Source organism: Fomitiporia mediterranea (genome assembly GCF_000271605.1).
Source record: "Fomitiporia mediterranea MF3/22 unplaced genomic scaffold FOMMEscaffold_8, whole genome shotgun sequence".
Classification (NCBI taxonomy): Eukaryota; Fungi; Basidiomycota; class Agaricomycetes; order Hymenochaetales; family Hymenochaetaceae; genus Fomitiporia; species Fomitiporia mediterranea.
In genome coordinates this window covers 1,264,285-1,277,121 of record NW_006760393.1, presented here as the reverse complement: position 1 = coordinate 1,277,121, position 12,837 = coordinate 1,264,285, and the positions used below count along the sequence as shown (strand labels likewise).

The 12,837-nt window shown below is 49.6% G+C and overlaps 5 protein-coding genes across 5 annotated transcripts; 3 read left to right on the top strand and 2 right to left on the bottom strand.

Moving 5' to 3' along the window:
* Nucleotides 1-38: 38 nt before the first annotated feature.
* FOMMEDRAFT_147698 (uncharacterized protein) lies at nucleotides 39-2,733 on the top strand (the record flags this gene model as incomplete). The annotated part of the gene is made up of 11 exons (XM_007268255.1): nucleotides 39-154; nucleotides 209-420; nucleotides 500-681; nucleotides 1,027-1,335; nucleotides 1,360-1,384; nucleotides 1,617-1,682; nucleotides 1,843-1,981; nucleotides 2,053-2,190; nucleotides 2,242-2,285; nucleotides 2,432-2,501; nucleotides 2,587-2,733. Exons 2-11 carry the CDS (start codon nucleotides 407-409, stop codon nucleotides 2,731-2,733), a joined length of 1,134 nt encoding a protein of 377 aa, XP_007268317.1. The 5' UTR covers nucleotides 39-154; nucleotides 209-406.
* A 521-nt stretch (nucleotides 2,734-3,254) lies between these two features.
* Nucleotides 3,255-4,399, top strand: FOMMEDRAFT_141778 (uncharacterized protein; the record flags this gene model as incomplete). The annotated part of the gene is made up of 3 exons (XM_007268254.1): nucleotides 3,255-3,338; nucleotides 3,539-3,631; nucleotides 3,698-4,399. Coding segments are annotated over 3 exons (200 nt in total), but the record flags the coding sequence as incomplete, so codon positions are not given.
* Nucleotides 4,400-4,903: 504 nt separating this feature from the next.
* FOMMEDRAFT_110541 (uncharacterized protein) lies at nucleotides 4,904-8,884 on the bottom strand (the record flags this gene model as incomplete). The annotated part of the gene is made up of 6 exons (XM_007268253.1): nucleotides 4,904-5,652; nucleotides 5,732-5,803; nucleotides 5,889-7,387; nucleotides 7,515-7,907; nucleotides 8,115-8,320; nucleotides 8,389-8,884. 4 exons carry the CDS (start codon nucleotides 8,882-8,884, stop codon nucleotides 7,250-7,252), a joined length of 1,233 nt encoding a protein of 410 aa, XP_007268315.1. The 3' UTR covers nucleotides 4,904-5,652; nucleotides 5,732-5,803; nucleotides 5,889-7,249.
* Nucleotides 8,885-8,974: 90 nt separating this feature from the next.
* Nucleotides 8,975-10,501, bottom strand: FOMMEDRAFT_141777 (uncharacterized protein). The gene is made up of 4 exons (XM_007268252.1): nucleotides 10,329-10,501; nucleotides 10,170-10,252; nucleotides 9,775-10,090; nucleotides 8,975-9,711 (listed from the first exon to the last, which is right to left on the bottom strand). The coding sequence occupies exons 1-4, from the start codon at nucleotides 10,419-10,421 to the stop codon at nucleotides 9,145-9,147; spliced, it is 1,059 nt and encodes a 352-aa protein (XP_007268314.1). The 5' UTR covers nucleotides 10,422-10,501; the 3' UTR covers nucleotides 8,975-9,144.
* A 449-nt stretch (nucleotides 10,502-10,950) lies between these two features.
* Nucleotides 10,951-12,831, top strand: FOMMEDRAFT_125637 (uncharacterized protein). Its single transcript, XM_007268251.1, has 5 exons — nucleotides 10,951-11,508; nucleotides 11,588-11,734; nucleotides 11,783-11,957; nucleotides 12,014-12,127; nucleotides 12,188-12,831. The coding sequence occupies exons 1-5, from the start codon at nucleotides 11,102-11,104 to the stop codon at nucleotides 12,416-12,418; spliced, it is 1,074 nt and encodes a 357-aa protein (XP_007268313.1). The 5' UTR covers nucleotides 10,951-11,101; the 3' UTR covers nucleotides 12,419-12,831.
* Nucleotides 12,832-12,837: the final 6 nt, after the last annotated feature.

Genomic DNA, 12,837 nt, shown 5'->3' with positions numbered 1-12,837 from the left:
GCGCCTCCCTCTTCTGGCTTTCGGCATTTCCCCACCGAGATCCTCCTGTATTCAAGCCTCACACACACAGACCAACGCACAGACATATTAAAACCCGCAGTGCGGTGGTACAGTATTTCAGCAGGATTGTGCATTAACTGTAGCATAAGTTGAGGTAGCTCGTGCATCAACCTTATTTAAACGTTAAGTCTCACTTCTTTATTTTCAGGAACGGCTCAGACGGAGCTCCAGACGTGCGGCGAGATGTGCGAACCTGTGGAAGCATGTCTGTGATGAAGTGCCTAGAGAGCCTTTCTCCATGGAGGCTGATCACTGGACGACTACTGCGTGGCTGCAATTTATTACTGATGATCTTCTCAGAAGTAATGACAAGTGATGTCGTAATAGTCAAAGTGTTTTACCAAATATGGCAATTCGCAAGTAAGCAATTCAGTTGTTTGGCTCAAACAAACTTGTGTGGTCCACCACATATTCACCAAGCCAGCACATGTGCATATAGTCAGGAGCTTCGACTCCTTTTATCATTAATTCTAAACTACTGGAGCCTTAGACATGACCAGACGCTTGAACTCCTGTCTCAGTCATTCATTATCGCGTACCTAGAGCATAACGGGTTTAGCAAAGAAAACAAATTCAAAACACAGTGTTTCAATTTCGGCAATATTTTAATGGTGAATACAGGTACGTGTTTCACTTTTGTTTTCTTGTAATTCCTCGGCTATCCTGATCTGAGGGATATAAGCAGGGCATGTGGGCGAATGCAAGAAAGACAGGCAAATCCGTCCGGACCACTTGCCAAAAACAAATAGCCTTTAGGATGTGTCGTAATCGCTCAACCTGCATGTCCGCAAGGCTCCTAGAAACGCGTTTGACGCTACCCTGTGCGCACTTTTCCCTCTCTACTCGGCCCGGACATCCCTATAGCTGAACGGCGTTGACCGCCTATTTGTCGCCATGATCGTCGTCCTGTTATCACAGTCAGTAAAAATTCACCTGCTTGTCTATTCATCCTCCCATGTTTGACAGAACTCCATTCTGAATTCAAAGGCAGACCGCCTTCTTCCGCGCCTTACTCACACACCTACACTAGCTGCGAACGCTATTTGCTAATTACGTTCGGTGGTATTGATCACGGCACCAGAGAAGGAAGTTGGGACCATTTCACGCGACCTCTGCAGCCTTTGTCCGCCGATGCACCGAGTGTAACTTTCCTGATTCGAATCGATAAGGTAGACGAATCTGGAAGAGGATGTATAGCCTCACCGGGCACGTTTACCAGACACTGGAACGAGCCGAGGGAATTATTACACGCTAGCGATCTGTGCTCGAACACGCGTAAGTGCTCCGACTCATTAGTAGTGGCTGTCGCTGAAGCACTAACTCGGTGCGTACGCTCTTTGTCTTTTGCCCTTGACCACCCCGCCGAAACTTACCGGTCAGGAATGCACACGACCCGACTGAGCCTGCTCGTGCCTTGAAGGCTTCTGTAAAGGCCTGATTATGCTTGCTTATGATGGGGTTCTCGAAGCGTGACGAGAAATGCGGCGCAACTTAACCCACTGTGCCATTAAAAAGTTTGTCACTGTCCGTCACCTCTATCTACTACTTTTGGGTAGTCCGCGGTGGCCTTTGCGTCCTGTCGCTGAACTTAAGGTCCAACATAGCTTGGCGCATTTTGTGCGGTACGTTAGGACGAACGGTATCTAAAGGCTTCGGCGGCTCTTCCTCTCGGACATCACATCTGATCTCTTTTAGAGATTAGCTTCTCACTTCTCGTACTTTATTAAAAGCCCTCTTGTTGCCCCCTACTCCCCGATCGCGTCCCTATTAACCTTTCTCAAGCCCCTCCAAAATCCACATGCCTGGCGAAGACATAGTTCTGTATTGGCGCTTTCCGCCTCCCCAAGATGGCCACGACATGCGCACATTCAGTGTCTATCTTGACCTCGGACCTTCACATGAAGCTCTACATTTATACAAGGTAGGATGCCATATCATATTATGTTTCAATAAAGCCGATAGTTCTGATACGCTCGTTATTCCCCGTTTCAGTTTCTCACCATAGCTGGCATGGCAGATAGTAGCACTACATTCGAGAGATGGAACATCAATGCAAGGAGGTGGGAAATTGCTGGAGAAATACACTGGAATAATAATTTCACTGGAGAAGTGAAGTTTGGCATTTACACTGTGTGTACTCATTTTCGCCCGCTTTCTTTATATTAACTCAGGGGCTCTCAGCTACCGCTACGAGATGTTCGGCGGAGGAAAAAACAAAGCAGCAAGTAAGCGGTCCTGTTCATCTGTCTCTCATTTCCCCCTTGCGCCGCCGAAACACGAGCTTGCGTACGGCCGCGGAGCGCCCAGACTTTACTTTCTTCGTTTGTCTTCAGAACAAATACTCCAATAACTGACGTCCCACATGCGTTAGATCCCGGAGATTCGTGGTCAACAACGCGGAATACAAATGGAAGGTCAAGGATAACGGACGGGACCTCTTTGTCAGTTATTCTATTTCACGAGACAAATGCCGCACAGCCGAGTTGACACCTGCTTTCTTCTTATTCATTTCCGGGTATCCGACAGTGTGTCAATGCCGACGGTGAGACGGTCGCGACTTGGACAGAAGAAATACTTGAGCTACGTGTGGCCGCTAGTGCGGAAGACATCCTCGATCGTCTTGTCGTCACCTGCCTCGTGCACATATGGTTCAAGGCCCATGGCTATTGGTGAGATGGATGTATATGTAGTTTGAGCTTTGATGTTCGGTTATGATTGTATGGATTCGGCTGACTTTGAGAACCTCCTCGACCGCCCCTTGCTGCCGTCAGAACCTTACCGCGGCGCCGCATAAGCGCTTCTTCCTCATGATGTATTGTTTGTTTAAGGGATAGTTACTGAGTTCCAGGCTCATCATCTGTGGAGTTGTATCATGCAATCCCGCTTCTTCTATCTGTAGTTGAGCTGTGCGACAGGAGCCGCAGCTATCCCGCTATTTCCGCCTTGCTTGTAAATAGTCTGAATCCGTTGTATTCCCATGTATTCCCGTCCCGTTATGTCTAGTGCGAATAATCCCTTTTTGTTGTTACGCGTTTATTTACTTTGCGCTTCTTGATTTGGGGAAGAAAGAAGAAAAGAAGCTGTCGAAGCCGAGTAACGTGACCACGTGATTGACTGCGATGAGTCACACGTGCGGTGTCTTCCCCGCCCATTTCCGTTAAGAACTATGATTTCTTCTTCTTTCGCTGAGACCACGATGAACAGCTTCGAGCAAAACTTCTCATATGGCCAAACCGGCTCATACGCACCGCGGGAGCCTATAGAATATCTTTGTGCAGGTACGTTCGTCCAGCATGCGTTAGCCAATTAAATCAATATTCACGGAAGATCGCATCTAAACTCTTGTTCCTTCACGTTTCACTGCTGCGACCGCACCGTATCGCGCCTTCCGACATTAATGATTGACTGCAAATATATTTGGATTCCTTGTGGCGTTGGGTTGGGTCCCGTTTTCGGCCGGAATCGAACTGCGGGATAGACTGCGGCTCACCGAACGAAATTAAATCGCGCGAGCCGATCCGTTGCAGAGAGTGTGGACATCGGATCATGTACAAGAAACGGACCAAGCGGAGTGCGTTTCCTCTCATGCTTTATCAACGACGTGCGCCGAGCTCATCACTGTTGTCCCGGGACGTAGTGGTACAATTTGAGGCGCGGTAGTCGCGTGTCGACATATCATTGATCCACATAATACTTCTCACCTGCTGCTACTCCTGCCTGTCCTCATCTGCTCGCATACGTATTGGCGCATCATGTGTTTTCTACGCGGAATGTCCGTTGCCGTCATATCTTTGGTATGGCGTCGGGGCAACCAGCGCCGTATCTGAGAGGACGGCAACTCGTCGGTGTTTGTCATGATTTTCAGACGACCGTTAAATATACGGCGCATAAGCGCAATACGTTCCCCTGAGATGTCGACCGGATGACGCTATTCGTGAGAGCCCGTTGTTAATTTGACCACAATCTCCCCCGGACGCGGGGTCAACTGTTGATGATGGCGAGAAATCAGAAAAACCTACTCACCACCTAACAAGCGTTATACGTCCCTTGTGTGCTCGGAGGCTGTCGTTATTGCAAAAACGGTGACTGTTTCTTGGCGTAGTGAACAAGTGATGCCATGCAAACGGTGCTCGCGGGAAGAAACGAACAAGAGCGATATCGAATGTATGTCGGCTTGGTGCAAGTGGGCTGTGTACGGGGCAACAGGTTTATCACATTGAAACTGTCAGTCGAGCTCGGTCTGTTCACAAGGCTATAGTCAAGACTACATCTGCGTTCAACAGACAACTGTGAGCATGGTATCAAGGCCCAGCTGGAGAATTGACTGATGTTTTACTGGTTTGTTTCCCCCTCGCCTATTTTGCACTGGGCGTCACTATAGCTTCAAGTCTCCGTAAGGCATATCTCACGCGGTCTGTAGTGGTACGAGTTGGTTTAGATTGCTAAACTACCATGACTGGCGTATCAGTTTCTTTCTACTTATACATGTCCCGACATGAGAGCAACGGCTTATTTATAATATTGTGACGAGTGTATGTTTCGAAATTGCATTGTAGTTTCAAAACTGAGTTGAAGATGTTTCACGAAGAAAATGAGGTTGATACGAATGACGGGGCCGAAAGCTAATTAATCGACGGTGCATGTAGAGAATTATATACAAGCGATTCAGGTGAGGGAGGAAAGCTGCTGCGCAGATATCGGGCATGCCAAGTCTCGTGTGAGATCTAGACCAAGAGGAGAAATTACGATTTGGTGTAGCACTGGCACAGCTGAGATTCGAGAGCACGTCAGATTTGACGGATGGAACATCTGGCTTGCAGAAGACGACGACAGAGACTGGTTGACGACGACTGGTGACGAGAGAAGCAGAAATAGCATGGACTGAATGGATCAAGAGCACGGTAGCGTTGCTGCCAGGGACGAGGCCATGTTAGGCAGGGGGAGCTGGAGAGAGTGGATAGTGCCATGCCGACGACGAGAGGGCCAATTGATCTGTGTCTACGATGACTACGATGACTACGGCCGGAGTCCGGGCGACAGCACCGCTCGCCGTTGCCACCTCCACCCAGCACGGTTATTTTCTCCCCTGTACAATAACGGAAATCCCGCAAATGCTCTGGCAACCGGCTCGTATACTCTCCTGCTGCATATCACGCATATAAGCCGCCTAGCCACCCCTCTCAGCTCTCTTCTCAGCTCGTCTCCAGCTCTCTTCGCGCCGTCCCAGCCCTGTTCAGTGTTCTGTTCTGTTCTGTATTCGAGCTCCATACTTCCGAGTGTCTGATAAACATGTCGCCTCTTCCGTCCTTTGTCGAGCTTATGGAATCTCTCGGTCTTGCAGCCGATTCGAAGCTCCCTGTCCAACTTCCCGTTTCGCGTCCACCCTCCAGCGCGTCTTCTGAATCTCTTTCGCGTCAGTCCTCTGCTTCCCCGCCGCCACCGGCGTCGCGCATACTCTCAAAGAAGCGTCGGGCAGAGTCGCCTACAATTATAGTCTCGCAATATGACGCGCCGAACGAGACGGACAAGTTCAAACGGCGAGCTAGCTCAGGAAATATCAAAGCAGCGCGATTCTCTCCATATGCATCAACCGTAAGTCAATAATTTTACACACGGAAAGGAGCAACGCATATAATAATAAATACTTTGATGGATATGTATGTTCATTCAGACGCGTCGGGGGAGCATGTCAGCACTTGGAGATCACCAACGCGACCCAGAACAGCAGCAGCATACACACAAGGTACGTGTTCTTCGTTTACGATTTTGTTTCACTGAAACCTCGGCGCTGATCACGATCGGCTCCCGTCTCTCTTCCTTCCATGCAGACTCCGCAGTCTTCTGCCTCCCGCCGTTCTTCTGGAAGCAGCTCAAATAGCACTGCAGACTCCATCCCGCCTGTCCCGCCATTGCCGGCGCGTCGCTCGCGGGGCGGGTCCCTCGAGCGACTGAAGGTCTCTCCTGCTGCGTCGTGCACACCAATATCATCCTTCGCGCGCCGTCGCTCACCGCAGGCATCACCGACGTCACCGTCATTTGCATCAGCGCGCGCACGCGGCGCGTCTGCAGAGCTGCCTTCACCTGTCATGCTCCCGACTCTACCACCTATGCTTGCCGAGTCTTTTGCGACGTTCTCGTTTCCAAGTGGGAAGGAGAATCATTCTAGCGTTGTTCGTAGGAGGGAACGACGGAGCCGTTCGCGATCTCCTCGCGTTAGTCCAATGGATCTGGATCAGGAGAGTCAGCCGTTTGTGAAGCACCATCAGGCTGGACTTAGGATCTCGTCGTTTCATCGACAAATAGCTCCAGTCGCTTAGCTTTCTTCTCAGTATTATTTTCCTTATTTACTTTTTGCTATTTCTTCAATTCTTGTATTTACTTTGCTCTTGTGTTCTTCTCGTATTTACTATTTCTTCCAGTTTCTCTTATTTTCTTAACTTGCACCACAATTTGTGCTCTTCTCTTATTTTCTTGAGAGCTTCCTGCTTGATGCAATCACACCGATCTTTTCCTTTTTACTCTTCTTCTTTCGGTTCTGGTCTCCATCCGTTTGTTTGTTTGTCCGTTGTCAGCTCAATTTTCTTTCCGTTCGTTTCTCTTTATATTTTTGATTATCTATTTACTTTGGAAAGATTCGCATCCAATTGGCTTGATTTGGTTCCGTTTCCCACCTATCCACTCGTTGTAGTAACTCAACTCGTTTCCGTGTTGTTCTTCTCTACTATGACCCATTTGAGACCATCGTGGTCGCCCTTGCAAGCTTGTACCCATAGAAGACCCCATCAGTGCAATAACATATTCCACATTTTGCCGCAGTTTGTACGATACCAACGAGAGACGGGCATGCGAAACCGTAATAAGCCGCAGGAATCCAAAGGAATCCACGAGAATTCAAAGAATAGGTAGGGATCAAAGGGATCGCTGTTCGTAACATGCTCGGAAGCGCTGGTGCAATAAAATGTCGTCAGGCTTCTCTATCACAGGCCCAAATAACTCCCCAACCCCACCACCCCTCTTGTGTATGCTATTCAAAGCAAAATAAAACACGACGATACGATGATACGATGATACGACATATACATGCACCGAGCACAGCAATTGCATGCATAAAATGTCTTGTGTCTTGGAAGCGGTAGTGTAGGGATAGCTACGCATGTGTTGTCTAGCTAGCTTGTGGTCGTCTGGTCATCTAGTCGTGCGCCTCTTCGTCCTCACCTGGACAGTTGCCATCGAGATCCTCTTTGTCGTTGTATTGCGTGCCACACCACAGGCAATAGTGATATTTCTCGCGCAAATATCCAAGGACTCGTTTTAACCTTTCTCGTACCTATATGTTTTTATACATAGAATAGAATCAACGGATAGATAGACAGGGGTGAAATAGAAATAGAAATAGACAACAACGTCAGTGACCGGAGGAGATTACATGCGAGATCAGGGTGTTGCTTACTTACATCTTGTTGCAAGAACTCCCGCGCCTGGTCGATGGTCTCTTCTGATAACGAGAGCGGGAGCGGGGTGGCTTTCTTCGGTTTCGGTCTCTCCGTATCTCTGTTGTCTCTGTTGCCGTCATCGTCATCACCGTCGCCGTAAGGTCCTAGTAATGTTGTCTCCAACGGCTGCAAAGCGTCTCTTTGAATCTGTTTCCGTAATCTCTCGCTATCACTCTCCTGCACGCCCGAGCTGACAACAGAGTCAACAGAAACAGAAACAACGGAATTCGAATTTTCCTCCTGCGCGACGATGTCAGATGACGCGGACGCGCTGGACGATGACAACGACAACGCTTCCAAAAGTTCGGTCGGGAATGTCTCAGGCTCTTGTGGATTCAGCGACAGGACGTTGAACTGTGTTTGTATGTATGCGTATATGCGTATATGAGTATATGTGTAGGTTAGCAAGGCAACGATCATCAGTGAATTTTGTCATTTTCCATGTGAAACTTCCGAAGGCAAAGGAACAAATGACATATACGTGCAAGGCACGCACGAACGGCGCCCCTTCATATATGCGGGTATGTAGAAACGACAAATGACAGATGCTTAACTACTTACCTGTACACCGGCTTTCTCATCGAGTGCAATTAACGTCCGTGATGCAGCGCTGAGCTGGCCAATCGCTCGACGTTCCTCGAACGCGGACCTAGCTTGGATACGGTACGTTTCGCGCGCCGTGTCTTCATCAATCCGTGCGCTCTTTGAGGCACGCTCTAAAGTCCTTGGTGAAGATGCACGTTTACCAAGTCCTACACCTTTCTTACCTGAAAGTACATTGGAAGAAAAGTTGGTTGAGTTGTTGCCTTTGTTCATGAAGATTGAAACCGCTCACCAGCCCAGATATCCACTGACAACGGAACAGTACGATGCTGCGAATCTGGTAACTTCCCATCTTCCGATTGGACAGCTGGCTCGGGTGTAGCAGCCTTGGATGACACAGAAGCCTGGTGCACCGGTGCCGGCGGTGTAGGTGTGGTAGATGGTCCCGGCTCGGTAGTTTCTTGTCCAGTAGTAATACTACTGCGCCCAAGAGCTCCACCTGGTTTAAAACCCATTCGCAGCATCATATCCATAGCCTTGTTCTTCACACCAAGCTCGCGTTTCTCAGCCTCTGCGCGTTCGAACAGACTTTGCTGTAGCCCCTGCTCTCGCGCCTCTGCTTCACGCTCGCGTCGACTTTTAATTCTGTTCTGCGCATTCTTGATTTCCGACTGCTTTTGTGCCTGCTTCCGTCGTTGGGCGTATGTGAGAGATGCACTCGTGGCAGCAGCAGCAGTTTCGGCTAGAAACCTGTCTGAGGTGTAATCGTCCTCGTCGCTACTTGCCATGAATTGACGAGAAGAGAGTTGCAGGTCTGACGCAAGGTGCAGATCCCGTTACCTTATGTAATCACCACAAATGCTGTTCACACTGAAGGGATCAAAGGAATGATTGTTACATTCGCCAGAAACGAACAAACGGATTAAACGAGCCTAAGAGCGCAGCCCATGGACTATCAAACAGTACTAGCGAAAGAACTAATCACAAAGGTGGACGGGTGGACGGAATCATGGGGGACATTCGGGCATGGACATAATATGGTCGGTAATCACGCAGCCGGAGCAGCCTCGGTCGCACTGGCTTCGCCAGCCGCATTTTCTGCACCGTTCTCCTTGTGCACAGGGTCGACGGCAACTTTGACTTCAAGCTTACGCTTGACGATTTCAGTTTCACCCTCCTTTCCATCATCCTTTCGTTTCTTATCTTCTGCTTCAAAAGGCTCCACCTGGCTTCTCTCCAAGGCCTTCTTCTGGTTTTCTTCGTCGGCAAACACAACGAAGCCGAAACCCTTGTTCCTGAACCGCTGATTTGACCGTTGGTTCTTATAAAAGCCTTTGGGCGGAATAGACACGGATTGCACATTGAAGTCCTTGAAGATGTTTTTAAGACCTTCCTCATCGAGCGAGAAAGGCAGATTCGCAACAAACAAGGTCGTTTTAGACGGCTCCCCGCTGGGTTCTTCACCCGGAGCACGACGCGGCTTCGGCGTGCGCTTGGGCCTTGGCGCTTTCTTCTTCTCGCCTTCACTGGTTGGAGCAGCAGAATCCTCGGGACCTTCTGCGGGAGCACCATTCTCTCCCGTCGTAGACGCTTTCTTGGTCCTCTTGAACTTTTTCTATTAATGACGTGTCATTCATGCATATCGAACTTGAGACACGAGAAATAATGCGGCACTTACGACACTCTTTCTCTTCTTTCTGGGCTTGTTCTCGCCCTCGGCGCCAGTGGCTGCGACGTCACCATTAGCTTCAGCCTCGGTGACTTCGCCTGTAACAGCCTTAGAGCCACGACGACCGATGCGACGCTGCATCTTCTTGTCACTCCGCCTCTTCTCCTTCTCTTCCGCGGACAAAGCGGTTGCAACGACAATCTTGCGCTCCATATATTCCACACCGTTTAGCTCAGTGATAGCCTTTTCGGCGACATCGGTGGAAACGGCGACGAAACCAAAGCCAGCAGGACGCGCGCCGAGGAATCTTACTTCGTGAGAGAGACTAAAGAACGACAAGGGTATCAGCAATGTATTTTACGGTGCCCACAGCACATGCAGCTGCGACTTTTAGTAAGACGTACATGTCGGCCTCTTGGACGGCCTGTAGCATGAACTTCTTAAGGTCGTCGTCCTTGGCATCGTAGCTTAAGTTGCCAATGAACAGCTGGGAAGCGAATAGAAGTGAGTTAAATTGCAGACGCTGGGTGGAAAAAGGGTGGAGTGGACAAGAGAAGACAGACCTTGATGCCAGGAGTGTCGTCGACGACCTTCTCCGCTGGCTGCTCGGCCTTGGGCACCTCTGCGGGGACAGTGGCGGCAGATGTGTCGGCCATTGATGAGCGATGAGGAGACGAAGGATAAGTGGAGTGGACTGGGATGGGTGGCCGATTTCTTGACAGTAACGTGAAAGGCTGAGGAAAAGAGTGTGTCGCACGCTGCGTGTCTACTTATGTGATGCGACGCGCGTGACTCTTTTTGACTAGCCGAAATGCAGTCGCTACGACGGCTACGCTCGGCAGCGCAAGCTGACTTGTTCTTATTCTTGTCATTGCGTTGCGCCATGAATTTATTTTCTGTGCCAGTTAAATAGATGCGTCATGGCTCACTGGCGTTTATGAAGCAATTTTCTGATATGGGAGTGACTTGATGCACGAAACGGAAGAGGGCAGCCAAACACACGCACACAGACGGGTTGTGGGCATGCGTGTGCCTGGGAGAATTATAATCACCCCGAAAAAGGTAGCGAGGGTAATAAATCGTAATAAAGGGAGGTTCCATATGTACATCGCCAAGACGGGCAATTTCAAACTCCGGGAGTATTTAAATACCCTCTCTGTTTTTCGGTTTGCGTTCCCGTCTCCTCCCCTACCCGCGTTCCTCTCGTTTTTTCGTCGACGCTGCCACTCTTTGCCCTAGGCTCTGACATTCTTTTTCCACTCCATTCCTTCCCCCCTCGATTTTGTTGGCACCCTATTAGCGTCCCGCTCCTTACCAACCCTCCTGATACGCGATAATGGCACTCGCCAAATTACTCAATCTTTTTGCCGTGTCCACGCTTGCAGTGCTCGTCTGCAACCTCGGCGTGTCCCCTGTCAATGCACTTTCTGCCGATGGTCATCGCATGCATAAGGTCAGGCATGCGCACGGACACGACGTCGCAATGAAGCGTAAGCGCGGCGATGGCCAACGTTGCAAGCAGAGGTCCGCGGCCCCAGCACCAACTTCCAGCTCGTCAAGCAACAGTGGCAACTCCGGTTCCAATAACAATAGCAATGGCAATGGTTCCTCTTCGTCCTCATCGAACCCACCGAAGCAAACGTCCAGCCCGCCTGCCCAAGGCGGAAATGGCAAGATTGGTCTCGCTTGGCCACCTGGGAACCCCAACACCCTCAAGAGCTTCGTGACGGAGAATGTCAAATAGTGCGTTGGCTTCGCTTTTCGGCTGATTACATCATTGGTGGATCGCAACCGTCGATGTTGACTTTATTCTCCTTCCCAGCATTTACACGTGGACTGAGCAATGCCCTGATGGTGCCTCGGAACTTGGCCTTCAGTGCTTGCCGATGCTTTGGGGTAACAAAGATACCGATGCCTTCCAGAAGACGGTAGTACAAGGCTACGCGAACATTGCGTTGGGCTTCAACGAGTGAGCGATTTCGTTTCACTGTTTAAGACTCATCTGACTCCCGGAAAGAGTCAACGAACCTCAGCAAGCTAACCTGGACCCGGACACCGCAGTCGGACTTTGGTGGAAGTACCTCGAGCCGCTCAAGGACAAGGGTTACCAGTTGCTCGCTCCTGTGACGTCTTCCAACCCGAACGGCTACACTTGGATGCAGGAATTCCTGCAGAAGTGCAATGGCTGCCACGTACGCATCTACTATTTACACAACTTTTCTAATGTCTAACATCTATCCCAATAAAGATTGATGGTTTCCCTGTGCACTATTACGGCACTTCTGCGGATGACATGCAGAGCTATATTGAGAAGTGGTCTGGGTTCGGCAAGCCGATCTGGGTCACCGAGTTTGCTTGCCAGGTTGGTTATTTTACTGATCTTGCAGTGTCTGGATGTTTGGTTTTAACATGTGCCTTCCAGAACTACAACACTGCGTACGAGAACAACGGACAGCAATGCAGCAACGACCAAGTCTGGGCGTTCTACTCGCAAATCGTTAAATACATGGAGGGCAATGACAATGTCGTTGCCTATTTCCCCTTCGGATCCATGTTGGACCTGCAGGGCGTCAACACGCTTGATTCGCTCATGCAGCAGGACGGCCAGCCAACTGCCCTTGGTTCCACCATCATTAACGTTTCCTTCCAGTAGATGATCATCATCAGGCGATTTTTCTCCCTGCAACGCCTTTGGATTGGTTGCTTATGGAAGATGTATTGATCCCTCGTTTTACTTCTTAACCAACGTATCATATACCCCCAATCACCCACGTTTAGTTCTATTTCTTGTCTGCTGCCTGTTGTTCATGATGGAACCGGCTCTCAGACCGGCTTATGCCGTCCGACCTGTGGAAGGACGGACTTCATGATCAAACTACATACCATTGGTACTTCTCGCCGCGCGTAGTTGTATATCTTGGAGTTACATTCATCCGTCTTACTTGCTTTGACCTTTAACTAATTCGTGCCGCTGCGCGCTTTGAGTCTGCTTTACTTAAGTTACATTGAGGTTTGAAATAAATAGCAAATTGAATTTGTTGAGAATCTGTACATGTGCTCTTCCGGCCAAAT

Bases quoted from the DNA above. Each gene is read 5' to 3' on its own strand.
- FOMMEDRAFT_141777 (XM_007268252.1), bottom strand. From the start codon at position 10,421: ATGGCCGACACATCTGCCGCCACTGTCCCCGCAGAGGTGCCCAAGGCC. The intron at 10,253-10,328 runs GTCTGTCTTCTC...TTCGCTTCCCAG, and splicing joins ACGACACTCCTGGCATCAAG to CTGTTCATTGGCAACTTAAG. The intron at 9,712-9,774 runs GTAAGTGCCGCA...CGTCATTAATAG, and splicing joins GAAAGAAGAGAAAGAGTGTC to AAAAAGTTCAAGAGGACCAA.
- FOMMEDRAFT_125637 (XM_007268251.1), top strand. From the start codon at position 11,102: ATGGCACTCGCCAAATTACTCAATCTTTTTGCCGTGTCCACGCTTGCA. The intron at 11,509-11,587 runs GTGCGTTGGCTT...TCTCCTTCCCAG, and splicing joins GTGACGGAGAATGTCAAATA to CATTTACACGTGGACTGAGC. The intron at 11,735-11,782 runs GTGAGCGATTTC...ACTCCCGGAAAG, and splicing joins ATTGCGTTGGGCTTCAACGA to AGTCAACGAACCTCAGCAAG.